The sequence below is a fragment of the Syngnathoides biaculeatus genome, chromosome 3, assembly GCF_019802595.1.
Source record: "Syngnathoides biaculeatus isolate LvHL_M chromosome 3, ASM1980259v1, whole genome shotgun sequence".
NCBI classification, from domain to species: Eukaryota; Metazoa; Chordata; class Actinopteri; order Syngnathiformes; family Syngnathidae; genus Syngnathoides; species Syngnathoides biaculeatus.
The window spans coordinates 5293976-5311802 of NC_084642.1; the positions used below are offsets into that span (position 1 = coordinate 5293976).

Consider the following 17827-nt stretch of genomic DNA (forward strand, 5'->3'; position numbering starts at 1 on the left):
ATTAATAAAATGATTATTAATCCATCCATCGCGGTCACGGGAGCGCTGGAGCCTATCCCAGCTATCAACGGGGCAGGAGGCGGGGGTACACCCTGAACTGGTCGCCAGCCAATCGCAGGGCACATGGAGACAAACAGCCGCAATCACAATCACACCTGGGGGCAATTTAGAGTGTCCAATTGATTATTAATCTCAATCCATTTTAGAAAAAAGGCATCGTAGCTAAACTGGTATGGCAGGTGCAGATGTGACATTGTCGCAGATGTCTCAAGATAACTGTGTTATCTTGTTTTTCACCTCATACCTCGTAATCGTCATATTTGCTTTCCACTATTGGACCCAATGAAAATTGGGGTAAAAAAAGTAATTTCTGAGATATTTTTTTCTGGTACTACACTGTTACTTGATACCAAACACTTAGGGGTCCAGCGTGCTGGGGAAACATGTAGTTAGTTGAATATCCATCCATCCATCCATCCATCCATTTTCTTTTGCCGCTTATCCTCACAAGGGTCACGGGGAGTGCCGGAGCCTATCCCAGCTGTCAACGGGCAGGAGGCTGGGGGTACACCCTGAACTGGTCGCCAGCCAATCGCAGGGCACATAGAGACAAACAGCCGCAATCACAATCACACCTAGGGGCAATTTAGAGTGTTCAATTGAGCTTGCGTGTTTTTGGGATGCGGGAGGAAACCCAAGTGCCCGGAGGAAACCCACGCAGGCACGGGGAGAACATGCAAACTCCAAAGAGGCGGGGTCCGGGATTGGACCCCGGGACCTCAGAACTGTGAGGCCAACGCTTTACCAGTTGATCCACCGTGCCGCCTACTATGTCACAAGTAAATGACATGTACAAGACTGTAGATGGAGCTTGCTAAGATTAGCGTGAGGTCGACAGGTGCTCTATTTTGTCCGCCCCTCCCCCCATCTTCAATTTCATCTCCTTTTAAAGTACAGTTTTGACCTATTCTATCGTTGGGTCGATATGATGAAAGAACATTTGTGCCGTGTGAAATGCGTCACCGGTTCTGGGCGTGTTCCTCCCAAAAGCATCTATATAAACGCGAGGTGATCTCCACTTTTCCGTCGAGCCGACATCTCTGCAGCATCATCACCGAGCTATCCCAGCGTCACAAATATGCAGGCCGAGGAGTACAACCGCCGAGGTAACAAGAGGTCTCGCTTTGTTTATCGATAAAAACTGCTCAATCTTTTCCATGACCAGGTAAGGAGATGGTGGACTACATCACTAAATATTTGGCCTCCATCCGGGAGAGGAGGGTCATTCCAGATGTCAAGCCGGGCTACATGAGGGAACTTCTCCCGGACGCCGCACCCACTGAGCCGGAGGACTGGGAGAGAATCTTCGACGACATCGAGAAGGTCATCATGCCGGGAGTAAGTTCCGCCGCCGCCGTCGTGTCGTCCGGTCGCAGCTGGAATTCACGAGAGATATAAAAGCAGGATTGTTTGCTACATTTTGTGCAGGTGGTCCACTGGCAGAGTCCTCGCATGCACGCCTACTACCCCAGTCTGACGTCGTGGCCCTCCATGCTGGGGGACATGCTGGCCGATGCCATCAACTGTGTTGGTTTCACGTGGGTAAGAAAAAAAATGGCCTCCTCGTTATTGGGTCATTCCAAAATTTGAAGGAGGTTAAGGCACCAAACGGAAAATGTTGGATGTTTCCAAAAACAAAAATTGGATCTTGGTTTCCCTTGCCTGGACGCGGGTGACCGGGCCCCCCCTCTGGAGCCAGGCCTGGAGATGGGGCTCGCAGGTGGGCGCCCGGTGGCCGGGCTTGCACCCATGGGGCTCGGCCCTGAAACGGTAACATGGGTCCCCCTTCCCATGGGGTCACCACCCGTGAGAGGGGGCATCGTGGTCGAGTGCAATGTGAGCTGGGCGGTGGGCAAAGGCGGGGTTCCTTGAAGATCTGATCCCCGACTCCAGAAACTCGGCTGGCCTGGGAACGCCTTGGGATCCCTCCGGAAGAGCTGGGAGAAGTGGCTGGGGAAAGGGAAGTCTGGCTATCCCTGCTGAAGCTACTTCCCCTGCGACCCGACCCGGAGAACCGGTAGAAAATGGATGGATGGATGGATGGATGGATGGTTTCCAAAAACTACATCTAGTATACATATTCATATCATATACAATATTTCAATGTTCCGGCACAAGTCAATTATAGATGCAGCAATTAGGCACCTGAATAAAATACATATATCCATTTTCTTTGCCGCTTATCTTCACAAGGGTTGCGGGGAGTGCCGGAGCCTATCCCAGGTCTCAACGGGCATGAGGTGGGGTACACCCTGAACTGGTTGCCAGCCAATCGCAGGGCACATAGAGACAAACAGCCGCACTCACAATCACACCTAGGGGGAATTTAGGGTGTCCAATTAATGTTGCATGTTTTTTGGGATGCGGGAGGAAACCAGAGTTGCAGGCACAGGGAGAACATGCAAACTCCAAACAGGCGGGTCCGGGGTTGAACCCGGGACCTCCGAACTGTGAGGTCAACAATTTCCAGGTGCTCCACTGTGCCCCCACTTTTTTTTCTCTTCCTCTAAAATGTTTTTTTTTGTAATAGTGTTGCTTGTATATGACGAGATGAAAGCATAACTACAGAAAATGGGACCCCCAAAAAAATGTCCCCCAGTTCTGGAATGACTAATAAATCTTATAATCTGTGATGGGGTTTTCTTTTGTTTGTTTGGGTTTTGCACAGGCCTCTAGTCCCGCATGCACAGAGTTGGAAATGAATGTGATGGACTGGCTTTGTAAAGCTTTAGGGCTTCCTCAATTCTTTCTTCATTACCAGAGAGAGAGCCGAGGAGGAGGTATCATCCAGGTAGGCTGCAGCTAGCTAGGTAGACCTTTTCACATCACGAATCACCGAGTGACCGGATGTTGCGTCTCCCCAACTAGAGCACCGTCAGCGAAAGCACGTTGGTGGCTCTGCTGGCGGCCAGGAAAGACAAAATTCTGCAGCTCCGAGCCGAGCTGGAGCACGACATGGACGACTCGGTCGTGAATTCAACGCTAGTGGCTTATGCTTCGGATCAGGTCAGTTCTCGGTCAGCCGCAGCGATGTTTTGGATACAAATCCAATAAAAATGGTGTGTTGCTGCGTTCACAGGCACACTCCTCAGTGGAGAAGGCAGGTCAGATCTCTCTGGTGAAGATCCGATTCCTTCCCACGGATGAGCAATTGTCTCTGAGAGGAGAGATTTTGAAACAGGCGATCCAAGAGGACCGGAGGAGAGGACTAGTCCCTTTTCTGGTACTGAAGGACGGTGCCTGGTAGTCCAGCAGTTTGCTCACAATGAACGCGCAAATCATTTTGAATTGCCGCCAAGGTTTTAGAGATCAAAGTGTGTGTTCAGGGTATTAACACTCAAAGAGATCGCTGGAAATATTTGCTGCTATGTTGTATTTCCTTTTGAGTCTACTTTGATTTCCACTGTCACTATTCTGTGTTTTCCTCAGCTGTGCGCCACTTTGGGAACCACAGGGGTGTGTGCCTTTGACACTCTCTCAGAACTGGGGCCAGTGTGTACGTCTTCATATTTGCCATCATATTTTCTCTATGATGATCGAGGTGGAGTCAAATACTCGGATATACCGCGTATATAATATTTGAAACATTTCACAGGTGCAGAGGAGGGATTGTGGCTCCATGTGGATGCCGCTTATGCCGGGTCAGCCTACTTCTGTCCAGAACTGCGCTGGTCCCTTGCAGGCATTGAATTTGCACACTCGTTTGTCTTCAACCCATCAAAATGGATGATGGTCCATTTCGATTGCACGGCTTTTTGGTAAATGTGTCAAATTCATTTAACTGTTTTTGGTTTTGTTTTGCAGTTCTTACAACTCACACTGTACTGTAAATTTGCGGTTGTTTGGGCTTAAGGGTCAAGGACAAACTCAAACTCCAGCAGACGTTCAGTGTGGACCCGGTTTATCTCAGACACGAAAACTCCCAAGCGGCCACCGACTTCATGGTGCGACCCCCCTTCGCGATCAATCCTCTTCAGGTCTCCGGGTGTTTCATTTTTTTCCTCTTTCTACCCGAGCAGCACTGGCAGATTCCACTCAGTCGTCGATTCCGCTCCGTCAAGCTCTGGTTTGTCATGCGCTCGTTTGGACTGAAAAACCTCCAGGGACACATCAGACACGTATGTTGAAGTCGGTCTTTGTCCCGATTTGGGCGTAATAGAATAGGGAAAATATGAGAGATCGTTTCTCAGTGAACTCTTCCTGAAACATGTGTTGTCCTTGCACTTGTCCCAAGGTTGGATTGTACAGTATGTCCACCAGTTGTGCATCAAATGCATACTTTTTATCTTTCAGGGTATTGAGATGGCAAAGCTCCTGGAGTCTCTGATAAGTAGTGACCCAAACTTTGAGGTTCCTGCGAAGAGATACCTCGGCCTGGTTGTTTTCTGTCTCAAGGTAGGTAGTTCCGATTTGGGATTAAAAGCAGAAAACACTTTAAACATGACGAGTTAACCTGAGTTCTCTCTGCGGAGCAACGTGTTCTAAAGAGGCTAATCATTGTTGAGATGTACAAACCTGTCGGGCACACCTTGTTCAAAGGTAGGTTAAGGTGTCCTTTTTACCACCTGTGGGTGAAGGACAGCGTGATTACGATCAGAAACCTTGAGCCGACGGAGGAAATTCATTTTCTTCAACTCTTTGCGGCCCTCGTCTGTTTTCTTCTCTCTTCTAGAAAGGTAATGCTTTAACCCAGGAGCTGCTGAGGAGGCTGACACGCTCCGGTGCCATGTACCTCATTCCCGCAGACATTCACACCAAACGCATCATTCGATTCACGGTCACCTCGCAGCACACCACGGCAGATGACATCCGCAGAGACTGGAGCGTTATCTCCAAAATAGCTTCCGGTCTCCTCGCTGAGACACGGGCTCTTGATGGTTCGAAGACGTTTGGAGGCAAGGTGAAAGGAGATGAAGAGAACCGAGGGGTCAGGGCCCAAGAGACCGAGGAGACAGCCCCGAGGATGGACAAGGCCCAAGTGGAGCTTTGGATTGACAAGGCTTGGAATCAGTCCCGGAGACCCATGCGCTCTCTGAGCTGCAACAGCGAGCCGCTGCCCTACAGTTACCTGGCTCCGAGAACCGGCTACGCCTTCGAAACAAAGCTGAGCCCTCACGATGAAGCCGCCCTCCCGACGTTAGCAACGACAGCTGACGGTCCCGCCGGAACAGTGCCAGGGATGCCTTCCAATATCGTGGGGAAGCAAATCATGAAAAAGCTGACCAAGTTTTACAGCGTTCCGAGTTTCTGCAATCAGTGGGCGCAGGGTGGCCGGCACCAGCTGTGCTGCCCGCTAAAAGCGTCGCAGGCTTCAAAACATTTGACCTCCACGTGTAGGAGAATAAACTGCATGCCTTCTTCGCCCATTACCAGCTCAGCCGGGTCCCCTACTCCAATGGAGACTACTCCTGGACCCAAGCTCCCGTAACTGTGTACTCTTTAATGCGTTAGTGCGCGATTGTCAAAGTGTGGTGCGGGTACCACTTGTGGTACGTGAAAGAATCACTCAAATGTTCAAACTGCGGATACTCAATTTAAAAAAAAAATAATTCGGTACCTAACATTTGATTAGTACAGTTCATCTGTCTTGAAATTTTGAGTTCAACGGCAACATTTGGTTTGATTTCAAACATCTACCGCAAGACGACCATGAGGCGCTCGAAAGTGGCCGCAACACTAGCAACAGGAAACTGTCCACGCACCGGCTATCAGGTCAGACTTTTGTTTTCTCCCACTCCCAGTTAATCCGACTTTCACTGCAGGACATGTGGTTACTCACAGCAAACAACGAGGCGCTCTACAACGGCCACGCCAGCGCACTGTCGGAAAAGAAGATGCATTGTAGTGTGTAGGCATCACTACCTTTTTAACCGCGCGTCATAACTGCGCTGGATAAATGGCAAGTGATGAAGTTCTTGGCGAGTGCGAGGGGGGGGGGGGGGGGGGAACCATTCCGGACTCTAAACTGGATCACACATCACATTTTGAGCCCTGTTCACAAAAATCAGGAGAACTGAAATGTTTGAAAATAGTTTAACACAATAATCTCTGCAATTAAGCATGACAGTTCTAGCAATTATCTTTAAACACGTCAAATGCTTTTAGAAACAAATCTCTCAATTCACTTTATCGAGTTTTTAAACCCCGTCCCCCAATATTCAAGCATTTTTTTCAGGAGGTACTTGGTGTAAAAAGTTTGAAGACCACTGAATTAGGGATCGTCACACGTCTCTTTGGGAGTAAATCAAGTTTTTATCAAAAACAAAGCATTCTCTTTTGAACTGTTCATAAAGACGAATACAAAACCACGAAATATTGCTTTTTGTACGCTTTGAAATGAATCGGAAAAAGGGATCCGCTGTATGTGAAGGCTTCATGGTCACTGCGTGGCTTATTGTGTGGATTTCTCAGCTATTCGGGTGGTGAAGACAAAAAGCGATTCAGAGTTTGATTTTTCCCTCCGTTATGGAGTCGAACATCTCTCGAGTCAAGGGGACGTAGCCTTGATTGTCCTCCAGGAAAAGCAAACGATCCTGGACGACGCTCGGGTTGAAACCCTCCTCGGCCAGCTTCACTTTCATCTGCTTGAACGTCCCGGTCACCTGCAGTGCATTCTGCATGGAAAATACATGACAATAAAACATTATACTGTGGTTGCAACCATTTTTGAAAAGTGTAGGTTTTTTTTTTTTTTCTCAATGTATGTCATTAGCTGCGGGGGAAAAAAAACCTACAGTAGAATCTCGGTTCTCAACCACAATCCGTTCCAGAAGGCGGTTCGAGAAGTGATTTGTTCAAAAACCGAATCGATATTTCCCATTACAGTTAATCGAAAGAGAAATAATGCGTGCCAAGTCTAAAAAAAATTTGCTTTTTAAAGCATTATTTTTTAGCTTTTCTTGAGAATAAAATCCATTGTAGAAATAATTGTATAGTTTAAATACTTTGTATGATAAAACAAATTAAGAAATATATTTTTTGCCCTGCCTGTGTGGAGTTTGCATGTTCTCCCCGTTCCTGTGTGGATTTTCTCTGGGCACTCCAGTTTCCGCTCACATCCCAAAAACATGCAACATGAATTGGACACTCTAAATTGCCCCTAGGTGTGATTGTGAGTGCGGCTGTTTGTCTCCATGTGCCCTGCGATTGGCTGGCAACCAGTTGAGGGTGTAACCCCGCCTCCTGCATGTTGACAGGTGGGATAGGCTCCAGCCCTCCCAGCGACCCTGATGAGAATAAGCGGCTCAGAAAATGGATGGATGGATGGATGGATGTCAAAAGAGGGGCAATAAAAGATGAGGAAAGTTGAAAAATGCTACAAACAGTTTAATTGGAAACAGTACAGTATATCCATCCATTTTCCGCTTATCCTCACAAGGCTCCCAGGAGTGCTGGAACCTATTCCAACTATCTTCAGGAAGGATAACCTGAACCGCTTGCCAGTCAATCGCAGGGCACATGGCAACAAACAACCATTCGCGCTCACAATCACACCTAGGCGCAATTTAGTCTGCAATTAACGAACGTTTTGGGGATGTGGGAGGAACACCGGGATTGCCCGGAGAAAAGCCACACAGGCACGGGGAGAACATGCAAACTCCACACAGGTGGGGCCGGGATTTGGAAATCCATTGTATCCGTCCATCCATTTTCTTAGCCCCTTATCCTCACGAGGGTCACAGAGAGTGCTGGAGCCTATCCCAGCTGTCAACGGGCAGGAGGGATGTGGGAGGAAACCCACACAGGCACGGGGAGAACATGCAAACACCACACAGGCGGGTCCGGGATTGAACCCGGGACCTCAAAACTGTGAGGCCAAAGCATTCCAGCTGATCCCATCGTTTCCGCCAAAATCCATTGTATTAATTTTTATTTGTGTTCAATGGAATTGGGGTATGTAACATCTTCACAGACTTTGTACTACCTGAAAATAAATAAATTTTATATTACAAGTGCGTCACATATTTTATTTCACATTTATTATATCGTCAATAGGCAGGACAGGGTTTACCTGAATGCGAACAAAGCGCGGCCTGGCATAGCTCGGAAGGTAACTTTTGACGTGTTGGTACACCGCTTTCCCATCAAAGTCCATGTTTTCTTTCAGGGTCAGCGCCGCCATCCCAATCCTTCCCTCGTGTCCTAATAGCAAAAAAAAAAAACACAAGCCCGTGTACACATCTGTACATGCGTTGAATAAATACATCATGAGTGACGAATGCGTTTCAGACGGACTTTTGGGTTATCTGAGTCTCGTCGTGTGTCCCAGGACGACGTGGTTCATGGCTTTATTCATTAATGATTGATAAAGTGGACTCGAGGTTGAAGAGAACACACGCACAGACGCCACAAAAAGGACTCCATCAAAACACTTTTTCGGTGTGAAAATGAGTAAAAGCAGCTGGCGGGTTATGACGTGCGATGACGCGCAATATTACCTGGTACCTTCACGCCGTAGACGTTCACTTCCTCGATGCAGTCCACCATGAGCAAGTGATCGGCGATCTCTGTGGTTGCTACATTTTCTCCTTTCCATCTGTCATTAATAGAAAATAGTAAGAAACATATATAATATTCATTTTGCTCGCAGGATTGCCCAACAGCCCAGATGTGGCCCAGCACGTCATTTTGTGTCGCCCACGGGAGGAAATTATGTGTCAACTTCCATGATTCTAGTTAAAATCTGTACCAGATTCAAAATTGTCACATGTTATGAACTATAATGCTGAGATATGGCATTTTTCTGTGACCAATTCCCTTTCTCTGCTCACTATGAGCACTTAAAATAAGCGGTAGTTTTGACAGATGGTGGACAATTCTTACGATAAAGAGGTTTATAGTCACTCCCAGTTGAAGTCAATCCATGCATTTTCTTAGCCGCTTATCCTCACAAGGGTCGCAGGAGTGGTGGAACCTATCCCAACTGTCAATGGATAGGAGGCAGTGTACACCCTGAACTGGTTGCCAGCCAATCGCAGGGCACATTGAGACAAACAGATGCACTCACAATCACACCGAGGGGCAATTTATCCATCCATCCATTTTCTTCACCGCTTATCCTCACGAGGGTCGCGGGAGTGCTGGAGCCTATCCCAGCTGTCATCGAGTAGGAGGCGGGGCACACCCTGAACTGGTTGCCAGCCAATCGCAGGGCACATCGAGACAAACAGATGCACTCACAATCACACCTATGGGCAATTTAGAATCTCCAATTAATGTTGCTTGTTTTTTGGGATGTGGGAGGAAATCGGAGCGCTCGGAGAAAACCCACACCAGCACGGGGAGAGCATGCAAACTCTGCACAGGCAGGGTCCAGGATTGAACCTTGGATCTCAGAACTGTGAGGCCAACGCTTTACCAGCTGATCCACCGTGCCGCCCCGTTGAAAGTTGACGTAAAATTAAATAAAACCCAAATTAAAATGACACATTGTTTATTTCACCAAACATTTTGCCTTAGGAATTCGCCCAGTGCATGCTAACACGTAATGGGGAACACTATTGACAGGCTAACGATTAGCATAGATAGTCACTGTGTTATAAAACTTTAAACTAATAATGTTTGGACTCAAATTCCTGGGCAACAACACATGAAGACAGACAATATCCCAATACTCAAATGCATATATTTGGTACCCTCTGTGAAAAAAAATGACTGCTAAAGCAGGCACAACAGAAGGAGCAGCACGACGAATTGAAGTGAAGCATCGACTTATGATGCAGACGCAAACTATTTTTCTATTCAACTGTTATTACCCTAGTAGGCTAGAATGTATTAAAGGCATTCCCAGTCATTTCAATTCGGAAAGATGATTTCAGATAAAGGCGGCACGATGGATCAGATGGTAAAAGCGTTGGCCTCACAGTTCTGAGTTCCCGGGTTCCATCCCGGACCCACCTGTGTGGTGTTTGCATGTTCTCCCCGTGCCTGCCTGGGTTTTCTTCTGGGTGCTCCGGTTTCCTCCCACACCCCAAAAAAACATGCAACATTAATTGGACACTCTAAATTGCCCCTAGGTGTGATTGTGATTGTGGCTGTTTGTCTTGATGTGCCCTGCGATTGGCTGGCGAACAGTTCATAGGGTGCCCCGCCTCCTGCCCGTTGATGGCTGGAATAGGCTCCAGCACACCCCGCGACCCTTGTGAGGATAAGCGACAAAGAAAACGGATGGATAGATTTCAGATAAAAGGGTTTCGCATTACAAGCATTGTCACAGAACAAACTGAACTCATATCTTAAGGCACTACTGGATAAGATAACGTGCGTCAGATTACTAACAAAATGTTATCGCTCTTGGGCTTTGGGGTGAAATTTTAAGATGAATCTAAATTGCACTATACCTATCAGGGTGAAAAACATTTTGATATTTCTTCAAGGACTTTTGAATGTTCAATGCAGTGCACTACCAAGAAACGCAATGACAGAATTCACCACAGTTTTACGTGCGTTCAGAGGTTTTGAGAAACTCAAATCAAGTTCCCGTCTAATGGTCAAAGTGCATTTTGGCATTCTGAAGGCCACCTGCACGCCAAATATACTCATAACATTTTTTGAGTGATGCAGAAAATTTTAATTCACACACCTGAAGGTGTCTCCGATGCGGTCTTGGAAGAAGACAAACCCCTCGTGGTCTATCCTGAGAAGATCGCCGCTGTTAAAATAGATGTCTCCCTTCACAAACACATCCCTCAGCTTCTTCTTCTCAGTCTGCTGCTTGTTCTTGGCGTAGCCCGAGAAGGGGGTCCTCGAGCCGATCTTGGACACCAACAGACCGGTCTCGCCTTTGATCGAAAGTGAAATGTTGTTGGTTTGGGGGGGAAAGAAAGATACCAGTATCAGTGTTTCAAGGAGTTTTACTGGTTTTGGACACACCTCTGGGCACTTCCATGCAAAATCCTCTGCAGTCCCTGACTGGCTCCTCTTTCTCCGTGTCGTACCGTATCAGGGCATACGGGCAACCCATCTGGAAAAACCAAAACCAAAAAACCAAGCACGTATTCGCGAGCATCTTTCAGGCACACACGTTTATGTCGGGCTCGAGGACAGAGCGTAATCCACCCGATCTTACCTTGTGGAGGAAATGCTCTTTTCCGATGGCGCCGATTTTCCCGACGTAGTTGACGAAGCCGACATTTCCCTCCGTGGCTCCGTAGCACTCGCAGATGCGAACGCCACCGAAGCGTTGGAGAAAATTGGCCCAGGTGTCGGCTCGTATCCCGTTGCCCAAAGCTATTCTGACTTTGTGATCTTTGTCGTTGTCCCTCTAGAGCGGGAGAGGAAAAGACAGAACTGTTGAAAGACTAGCAAAATTCTCAACAATAACAACTACGTAGGAGTTTTACCTGTGGTGTATTGCAGAGGTATCGCATAATCTCTCCTATGTACTGAATAACTGTAATATTGTACTTCCTGCAGTCGTTCCAGAAGTTCGACGCGGAGAATTTACGTTTTAATACAACGGTGATACCTGGTGATAAAGACGGGGTATGATGAAGTAGCATCCTGGCAAGTCAACTACTTTGAAATACAACCTAAATTCCAATTAATTTAGGAGTTTGTGTTAAACATAAATAAACACAGAATACATTCATCCATTTTCTGAACTGCTTATCCTCACGAGGGTCGCGGACGATCCCGGCAGTCATCGGGCAGGAGGCGGGGTACACCCTGAACTGGTTGCCAGCCAATCGCAGGGCGCATGGAGACGGACAACAGTCGCACTCACAATCGCACCTAGGGGCAATTTAGAGTCTCCAATGAATTCATATTTTGGGGATGTGGGAGTGTTCACCCGGAGAAAACCCATGCAGGGTGAGCAACATCGTAACTCCAAACAGGCGGGACCAGGATTGAACCTTGGTTCTCAGAACTGCGAGGCCAACGCTCTGCAACTACTCCTCGAATAAGCAGGGGCGTCCATGCAGAAGAGGTTGCTTGCATGGCAGCATATGTTTCTCCAAAACCTACATGTATCTTTCAGAAGTAACGGTGCCTTCACAGATGTGTAAGTTACCGACACCATTGGCACTAACACAGCCTCATACCATTACAGATGTCTTTTGAACATTGCGTCCATCACAGTCTATATGCTTCTTTTCCTCTCAGGCCCAGAAAACACCACGTCCAGAATTTCCCAAAAATAATTTGAAATGGAGACTTGTCAGACCACAAAACACTTTGCCACTTTGCGTCAATCCATCTTAAATGAACTTGGGCCCAGAGAAGCCGGCGGTATTTCTGGTTGTTGTCGATAAATGGCTTTGGCTTTGCATAGTAGAGTTTTAAAAACCATGTATTTACTGACATTGGTTTTCTGAAGTGCCCCTTTAGCCCATGTGGTGATCTCCTCTACACATTAATTTCAGTTTCTGATGCAGTGCCGCCTGAGGGATCGAAGGTTGGTTTTCGGCCTTGCCGCCTACATGCAGCGATTTGTCCAGACTCTCTGAACCTTTTAATCATATTACAGACAGCAGAAGATGAAATCCCTAAAGTCCTTGCAATTGTACATTGGGGAAGAATGTCCTGAAACTGTTTGACTATTTTCTAATGCACTCGTTCACAAAGAGGTGAACCTTGCCCTGTTTTTGCTCGTGAATGACTGAGCAGTTTGGGGAAGCTCCTTTTGTACACAATCATGGCCGCCACCAGTTCCAAATTAGCCTGTTTAGCCTGTGGGATGGTCCAAACTGGGTGTTTTGATGAGCATTCCTCAACTTTCTCAGTCTTTTTTGGAATGTGTTGCAGCCATAAAATTCCAAGTTAATGATTTTCTAAATACAAAGATTACAAATGTGAACATTAAATATCTTGTCTTTGCACTGCATTCAATTTAACGCAGGTTGAACCTGATTTGCAAATCATTGCGTTCTGCTTTTATGCAACGCAACATCCCAACCTCATTGGAAGGCAAACTGCTCGTTATTTGAGGTCATAAAACTGCTGGTTCGTCCTGTAAAAAACTCAGCGTCAACGTCAGTTTGATCACAACGAAACGCCATTGCAGGGATGAGGAAGAACTAAATACAAGGATTCCTCGGGTTAAGACGATCTGGACCCAAGACGTTTCGACTTTACAACGCCTGTCCTGTCCGCCATTTTGTCTGGCTAATGCTTGTCCGTGTCTGTGTGCCTGGAGTATCTTCGCATTTTTCGCCCCAAAGAAGAAAGCTGTGTCTTTTAGCAATGTTTCTGCGGCCAAAAAGAAAATCCATTACCATGGAAACGAAGCTCAACATCATAAAAAGATTGGAGAAAGGAGAGACACCAACACAACCAAGGCTTCAGTCGGTCGAACGTGGAGGCAATTATTGAAGACAAAATCCGGATTTTAGCACATGCGAAGGGTTGTGTTCCTATGCCGGACGCAATAATCACAAAACAAGGTTCTTTGATACTTGTGGAGATGGAGAGGATTGAGGACCAGGTTCCATGGCAATAGCTAAGCACAGCCTCCCCTTCTCCTTCCCCATCCACCTCTCAGCAGTAATGCTAAGTACGTCATCTTGTTTATTTCCATGTATTTGTCTCTTATGCAAAGTATTTTGACGGAAATTCTGACTTTAATGGTGGAATCTGACTTAAGTCGAAATTCGAGTAGGAACAGATCTCGGTCGTAGACCGAAGGACTCCGTGTATTTGAACATCACAAAGTTTGCCAAATTCCAAAAACCATGATGTCGATTTGTCAAGGTTGATGGCTACAGACTCAGGAGTGATTATTCAAAATTCCATCGCTTCATGTGAAAATATCAATGTTTCCAAGCTCAAATCAGCCTCCTTGAACATCTTGCGTTTGACCATTTACGGTTTTACTGTTTACCTTTTTCAATGGCTCCACACAATCCCATGAGAAAGCCGGAACTGTGGTAAAGAGGCAGGTAGATGTAGACGACGTCATCCGAGCGTACGCCAGCGACTGACTGAAGAAAACTTGCCATCCATATCCGCTCGTGGTTAATAACTGCTGCCTTGGGAAGCCCTACATGATGACAATCCAAATGAAGTTACAATTTCTCCAAATTGGAGCGTCACCACGTGAAAATATTATTGCTAAGATGATCTTGCCTGTGGTTCCTGAGGTGTAAATGTACAGTGCGGGGCTCTTGAGGTTAACGTCGGCCCGGAGCTCGGGCGACGGAGGTCGGTCGGAGGCCCGGCGAATTTTCTCCGAGAGGCACTCGACGCCCTCGGACTCCTCGCTGTCGCCGAGGATGAACACGCGGACGCCCTGCTGCTTCAGGCTCGGCAGCACCTCCTCCACGGCCCCTCGTAGTTCTGGGAAAATAAACCATACGAGTAGGGTGACATTTATGCAAAGGTGACCTTTGAATCTTGGCAACTTGGCTTGAATTTGCAGCCGAACTCCTGTGTTGAGTAGCTATCCGGTTGTTTGAATCAACAAACGAGCAAAAAACAAAAAAGTGACCAACAACTTAATTCGGTAAGACTCATAGTACAAATTTAGATGAAATTATATAAAATTTAATTGACTGTGGACTTACTTACTGCCATCTACTAGAAGAACATTCACTTGTTCTGTCACCATGCTTCACTGTCATAAACGGATGAACAAATATACAAATATTTATTGTAAATATAAATATTTTTTGAGCAAGTAAGTACACAAGTATATACAGCAAATGAACAGGTCATTTAAACGGACTCGTTGCGCCATCTTGGGCGGCACGGTGGAGCAGCTGGGAAGCGTTGGCCTCACAGTTATGACGTTCCAAATTGCCCGTAGGTGTGATTGTGAGTGCGGCTGTTTGTCTCTATGTGCCCTGCGATTGGCCGGCGACCAGTTCAGAGTGTACCCCGCCTCCTGCCCATTGACAGCAGGGATAGGCTCCAGCACTCCCACGACGCTCGTGAGGATAAGCGGCTGAGAAAACACATGGATGGATGCTCCATCTGTTGATTGATTGCTGATTGGGGATCGGGCCCAAAAATCCAGATCGTGTAAAGCCCAGCTGACTCATTTCTGTTTTTCACATTTTTTACAGTCCTTTCAGTCATTATAGTGTCACCCAAAACCAACATAATCCTGTCACTTATATGGGAAAAAGATAAATTATATACATGTTTATAGATTATATATGTTTTTGTTTTGTTATATGGTTAAGTTTATTACTGTACAGTTACCTTGGTAGCTAACACAAAAGCATGGACTCATGAGTAAATTAAAAAAAAACAAAAACATTTTTAAAGCCCTACAACTGTAATTAGATTAAAACCAAATCAGTATTTAAATGAAAATGTATTCTTAACCTAATTAATGAGGATTTATTTAGCATTATTTCTTAAAACATGTTACAGGGCAGTGACAAACACAGCAAATGAATGACAAATAAAATACGATATTTTATTAAAAGTAATTTAAGATTACTTGCAAATCATAAAAACACAACAGTTTATATAGCTGATAAATGTTGTTTTATTACATAGCTAAGTTTGCTCTTAGCATTTAGCATTGGTGGCTAACAGAAGCTACTCTGCCACATTAGTATTGAATTGTAACCCTGTTAGTGTAATCAGAGTATTAAATTATTATTGAACAAAATTATTTACTTTTTAAATTGTGGATGATTTTCTTGAGAAACATTTTGAAAAACGGCAGTCTATGTTTCCAGGTGCTAAAGTAACACGTTTTGTTTTAAAACTGGCCATTTCTTTGAAGTTCGTTCCGTTTTTAAGAAAAAAAAAAACCCTCCCAATCACATAATTAGATTTGTCTTTTTTTTTTTTTCATTTGAAAAGATGTAGATTTTAAATCAATCAATACAAATAAACTACTCGACCGGAGGTGCATTGTGGGACTTGTAGTCCTTCGGACGGTGTCCGGTTCTTGCTTACCGGCCGCCGCGAGCAGAATCTTGGCGTCGCAGCACGAGAAGCAGTGCAGCAGAGATTTGGAGCGTATGTTGTAGTTGAGCAAGGCAGCGGTACACCCGAGCTTGGCGAGGCCGAGCCAGATCCACACGAAGACCGGCTCGTTGCCCGCGAACACGGCCGCCGTCTCTCCGGGCTTCAGCACAGCCGACAGTGCCGCGGCCACGCGGTTGCTCTCCCGGTCGGCTTCCCTGTACGTGTAACTGCTCTCCTCAAACACGATGAACTTCTTGTGCGGCTGCTTGGCCGCTTTCTCCAGGAAACGGTCGAGAATGCTGTAGAAGGGCTTCTTGGTGGAGAATTTGGAGAGCTGCGTGGCGACTCGCATGACCGTGACCGCGTAACGCAGGTCGTGCAAAAAGTACGGATTTCGCCAGTAAAGCAAGAACGGAACGATGGCCAAGCCTGACAAAGCCGTGTATAAAATATAAGAGAGCATGCTGATCACATGGAGAGTGTGCACTTGAGCAATGAACATGAACATTTAAAAAAAAAAAAAAAACAACAAACTAGACTTTACGCCCATTGAACTTTGCTTCTAACACCCCCCCCCCCCACTTCTATACTAGCTTTAACATGGCAGATGGCTCAGATTAGATCAGGAATCCGTTTTAAACCTATTTTGCATGCCAATCAACACGCAATGGCTTTTTTTTGGGGGGGGGGGGTGTCAGTGTCAATCCCATGTACTGTCTCCTTTACAAGCGTACTTAAAGGGGAAATCCAGTGGTTTGCATGAACAATGTATCCAATGGGTCATGTAATATGTACTCTATCTCGACAATATGATGTTAAATCCTCTGTTTTGAGAAGATTTTTATTGACTATTACGACTTTTCAGGGGCGCTGCCATTTTCGAGAGTCACGTGACCTACGTGGGCGTACGTAACATGTACCGTGCCATGCCAAACGCTGGATTACACGGGACACCATTATGCCCAGCGGTGATTTCTCTGATTTATCCTCATCTGATGAAGAAATAGCAGTATCGGTTGATCGGGAAGACGGAGGAATACTTCCATGCAGATTTGAATCTGTGGCTGTAAATAATGCCGCAGAGCCGTGAGCTCGCTCCTCCGCCGCTCGGCTGTAAATAATTCTGAATATTTGGATGGTTCTTCGGGCGGAATGACGCGGAGTTTCCCGATCAACCGAGACTGCTATTTCTTCATCAGATGGGGATAAATCTGAGAAATCGAGACGTGAATGGTGTCCCATGTAATCGAGCCTTTGTTGCAGCACGTAACGCCTCACATCTGTGCACGTAGGTCATGTGACTCGCAAAAATGGCAGCGCCCTTGAAAATTCGTAATTTTCGATAAAAATCTTGTCAAAACACCATTAAATGAGAGAGGATTTAACATCGCATTGTCACCACAGAGTCCATATTGCATGACCTTTTGGATACATTGTTCATGCAAGCCACTGTATTTCCCCTTTAACTTTATAACGCAAAAGTCCAATTAAAAAATGTCATCGCCTTTCTGTGACTCTTCCAGTTTCTCAATCTTCTGCCGCAACCTCCGGATGACTGGCGGTTGATCAAGTTATCCGGCGTCGGCTTTGTCTCATAATCTAAAAACATCTCAAATACTAATTCTAAGTGAACCGGGAAATGTGTTTCTCCGTGAACACATTTTCCACCCTTTTAAACCTTTCAAACCATTTTTATTGACAAGTATATTATTTTTTGTATATTATAGAGAAATATAGATAAAACTACTGTTACTACATAATACATTATGTCACATGATGTACTGATAACTGTAGCAATGGTGATAGTAAAATGCTATAATTTTAAAAACAATAGCTGCGGTATTGATAGTTTGAATCCATTCATGTTCTTTGCCGCTTATTCCTCACAAGGGTCACAGAG

General features: G+C 45.9%; 2 protein-coding genes across 2 annotated transcripts; one reads left to right on the plus strand and one right to left on the minus strand.

Moving 5' to 3' along the window:
• The first annotated feature begins 1138 nt into the window (after window positions 1-1138).
• On the plus strand, window positions 1139-5488 carry hdc (histidine decarboxylase). Its single transcript, XM_061813382.1, has 12 exons — window positions 1139-1166; window positions 1226-1398; window positions 1489-1602; window positions 2729-2851; window positions 2929-3066; window positions 3140-3283; window positions 3490-3556; window positions 3656-3818; window positions 3914-4004; window positions 4080-4178; window positions 4354-4455; window positions 4733-5488. The coding sequence occupies exons 1-12, from the start codon at window positions 1139-1141 to the stop codon at window positions 5486-5488; spliced, it is 1998 nt and encodes a 665-aa protein (XP_061669366.1).
• A 668-nt stretch (window positions 5489-6156) lies between these two features.
• LOC133497747 (long-chain fatty acid transport protein 2-like) lies at window positions 6157-16452 on the minus strand. Its single transcript, XM_061813897.1, has 10 exons — window positions 15916-16452; window positions 14128-14337; window positions 13883-14041; window positions 11403-11527; window positions 11129-11323; window positions 10933-11023; window positions 10643-10841; window positions 8499-8596; window positions 8072-8202; window positions 6157-6674 (listed from the first exon to the last, which is right to left on the minus strand). The coding sequence occupies exons 1-10, from the start codon at window positions 16433-16435 to the stop codon at window positions 6501-6503; spliced, it is 1902 nt and encodes a 633-aa protein (XP_061669881.1). The 5' UTR covers window positions 16436-16452; the 3' UTR covers window positions 6157-6500.
• Window positions 16453-17827: the final 1375 nt, after the last annotated feature.

Coding starts and splice junctions, on each gene's coding strand:
- hdc (XM_061813382.1), top strand. CDS start 1,139: ATGCAGGCCGAGGAGTACAACCGCCGAG. Junction 3,284..3,489: donor GAGGACTAGTCCCTTTTCTG/GTACTGAAGGAC, acceptor TGTTTTCCTCAG/CTGTGCGCCACTTTGGGAAC. Junction 3,819..3,913: donor TTCGATTGCACGGCTTTTTG/GTAAATGTGTCA, acceptor TTTGGGCTTAAG/GGTCAAGGACAAACTCAAAC.
- LOC133497747 (XM_061813897.1), bottom strand. CDS start 16,435: ATGTTCATGTTCATTGCTCAAGTGCACACTCTCCATGTGATCAGCATG. Junction 11,024..11,128: donor AAGAGCATTTCCTCCACAAG/GTAAGATCGGGT, acceptor TGGTTTTTCCAG/ATGGGTTGCCCGTATGCCCT. Junction 6,675..8,071: donor CGCGCTTTGTTCGCATTCAG/GTAAACCCTGTC, acceptor TTTTCCATGCAG/AATGCACTGCAGGTGACCGG.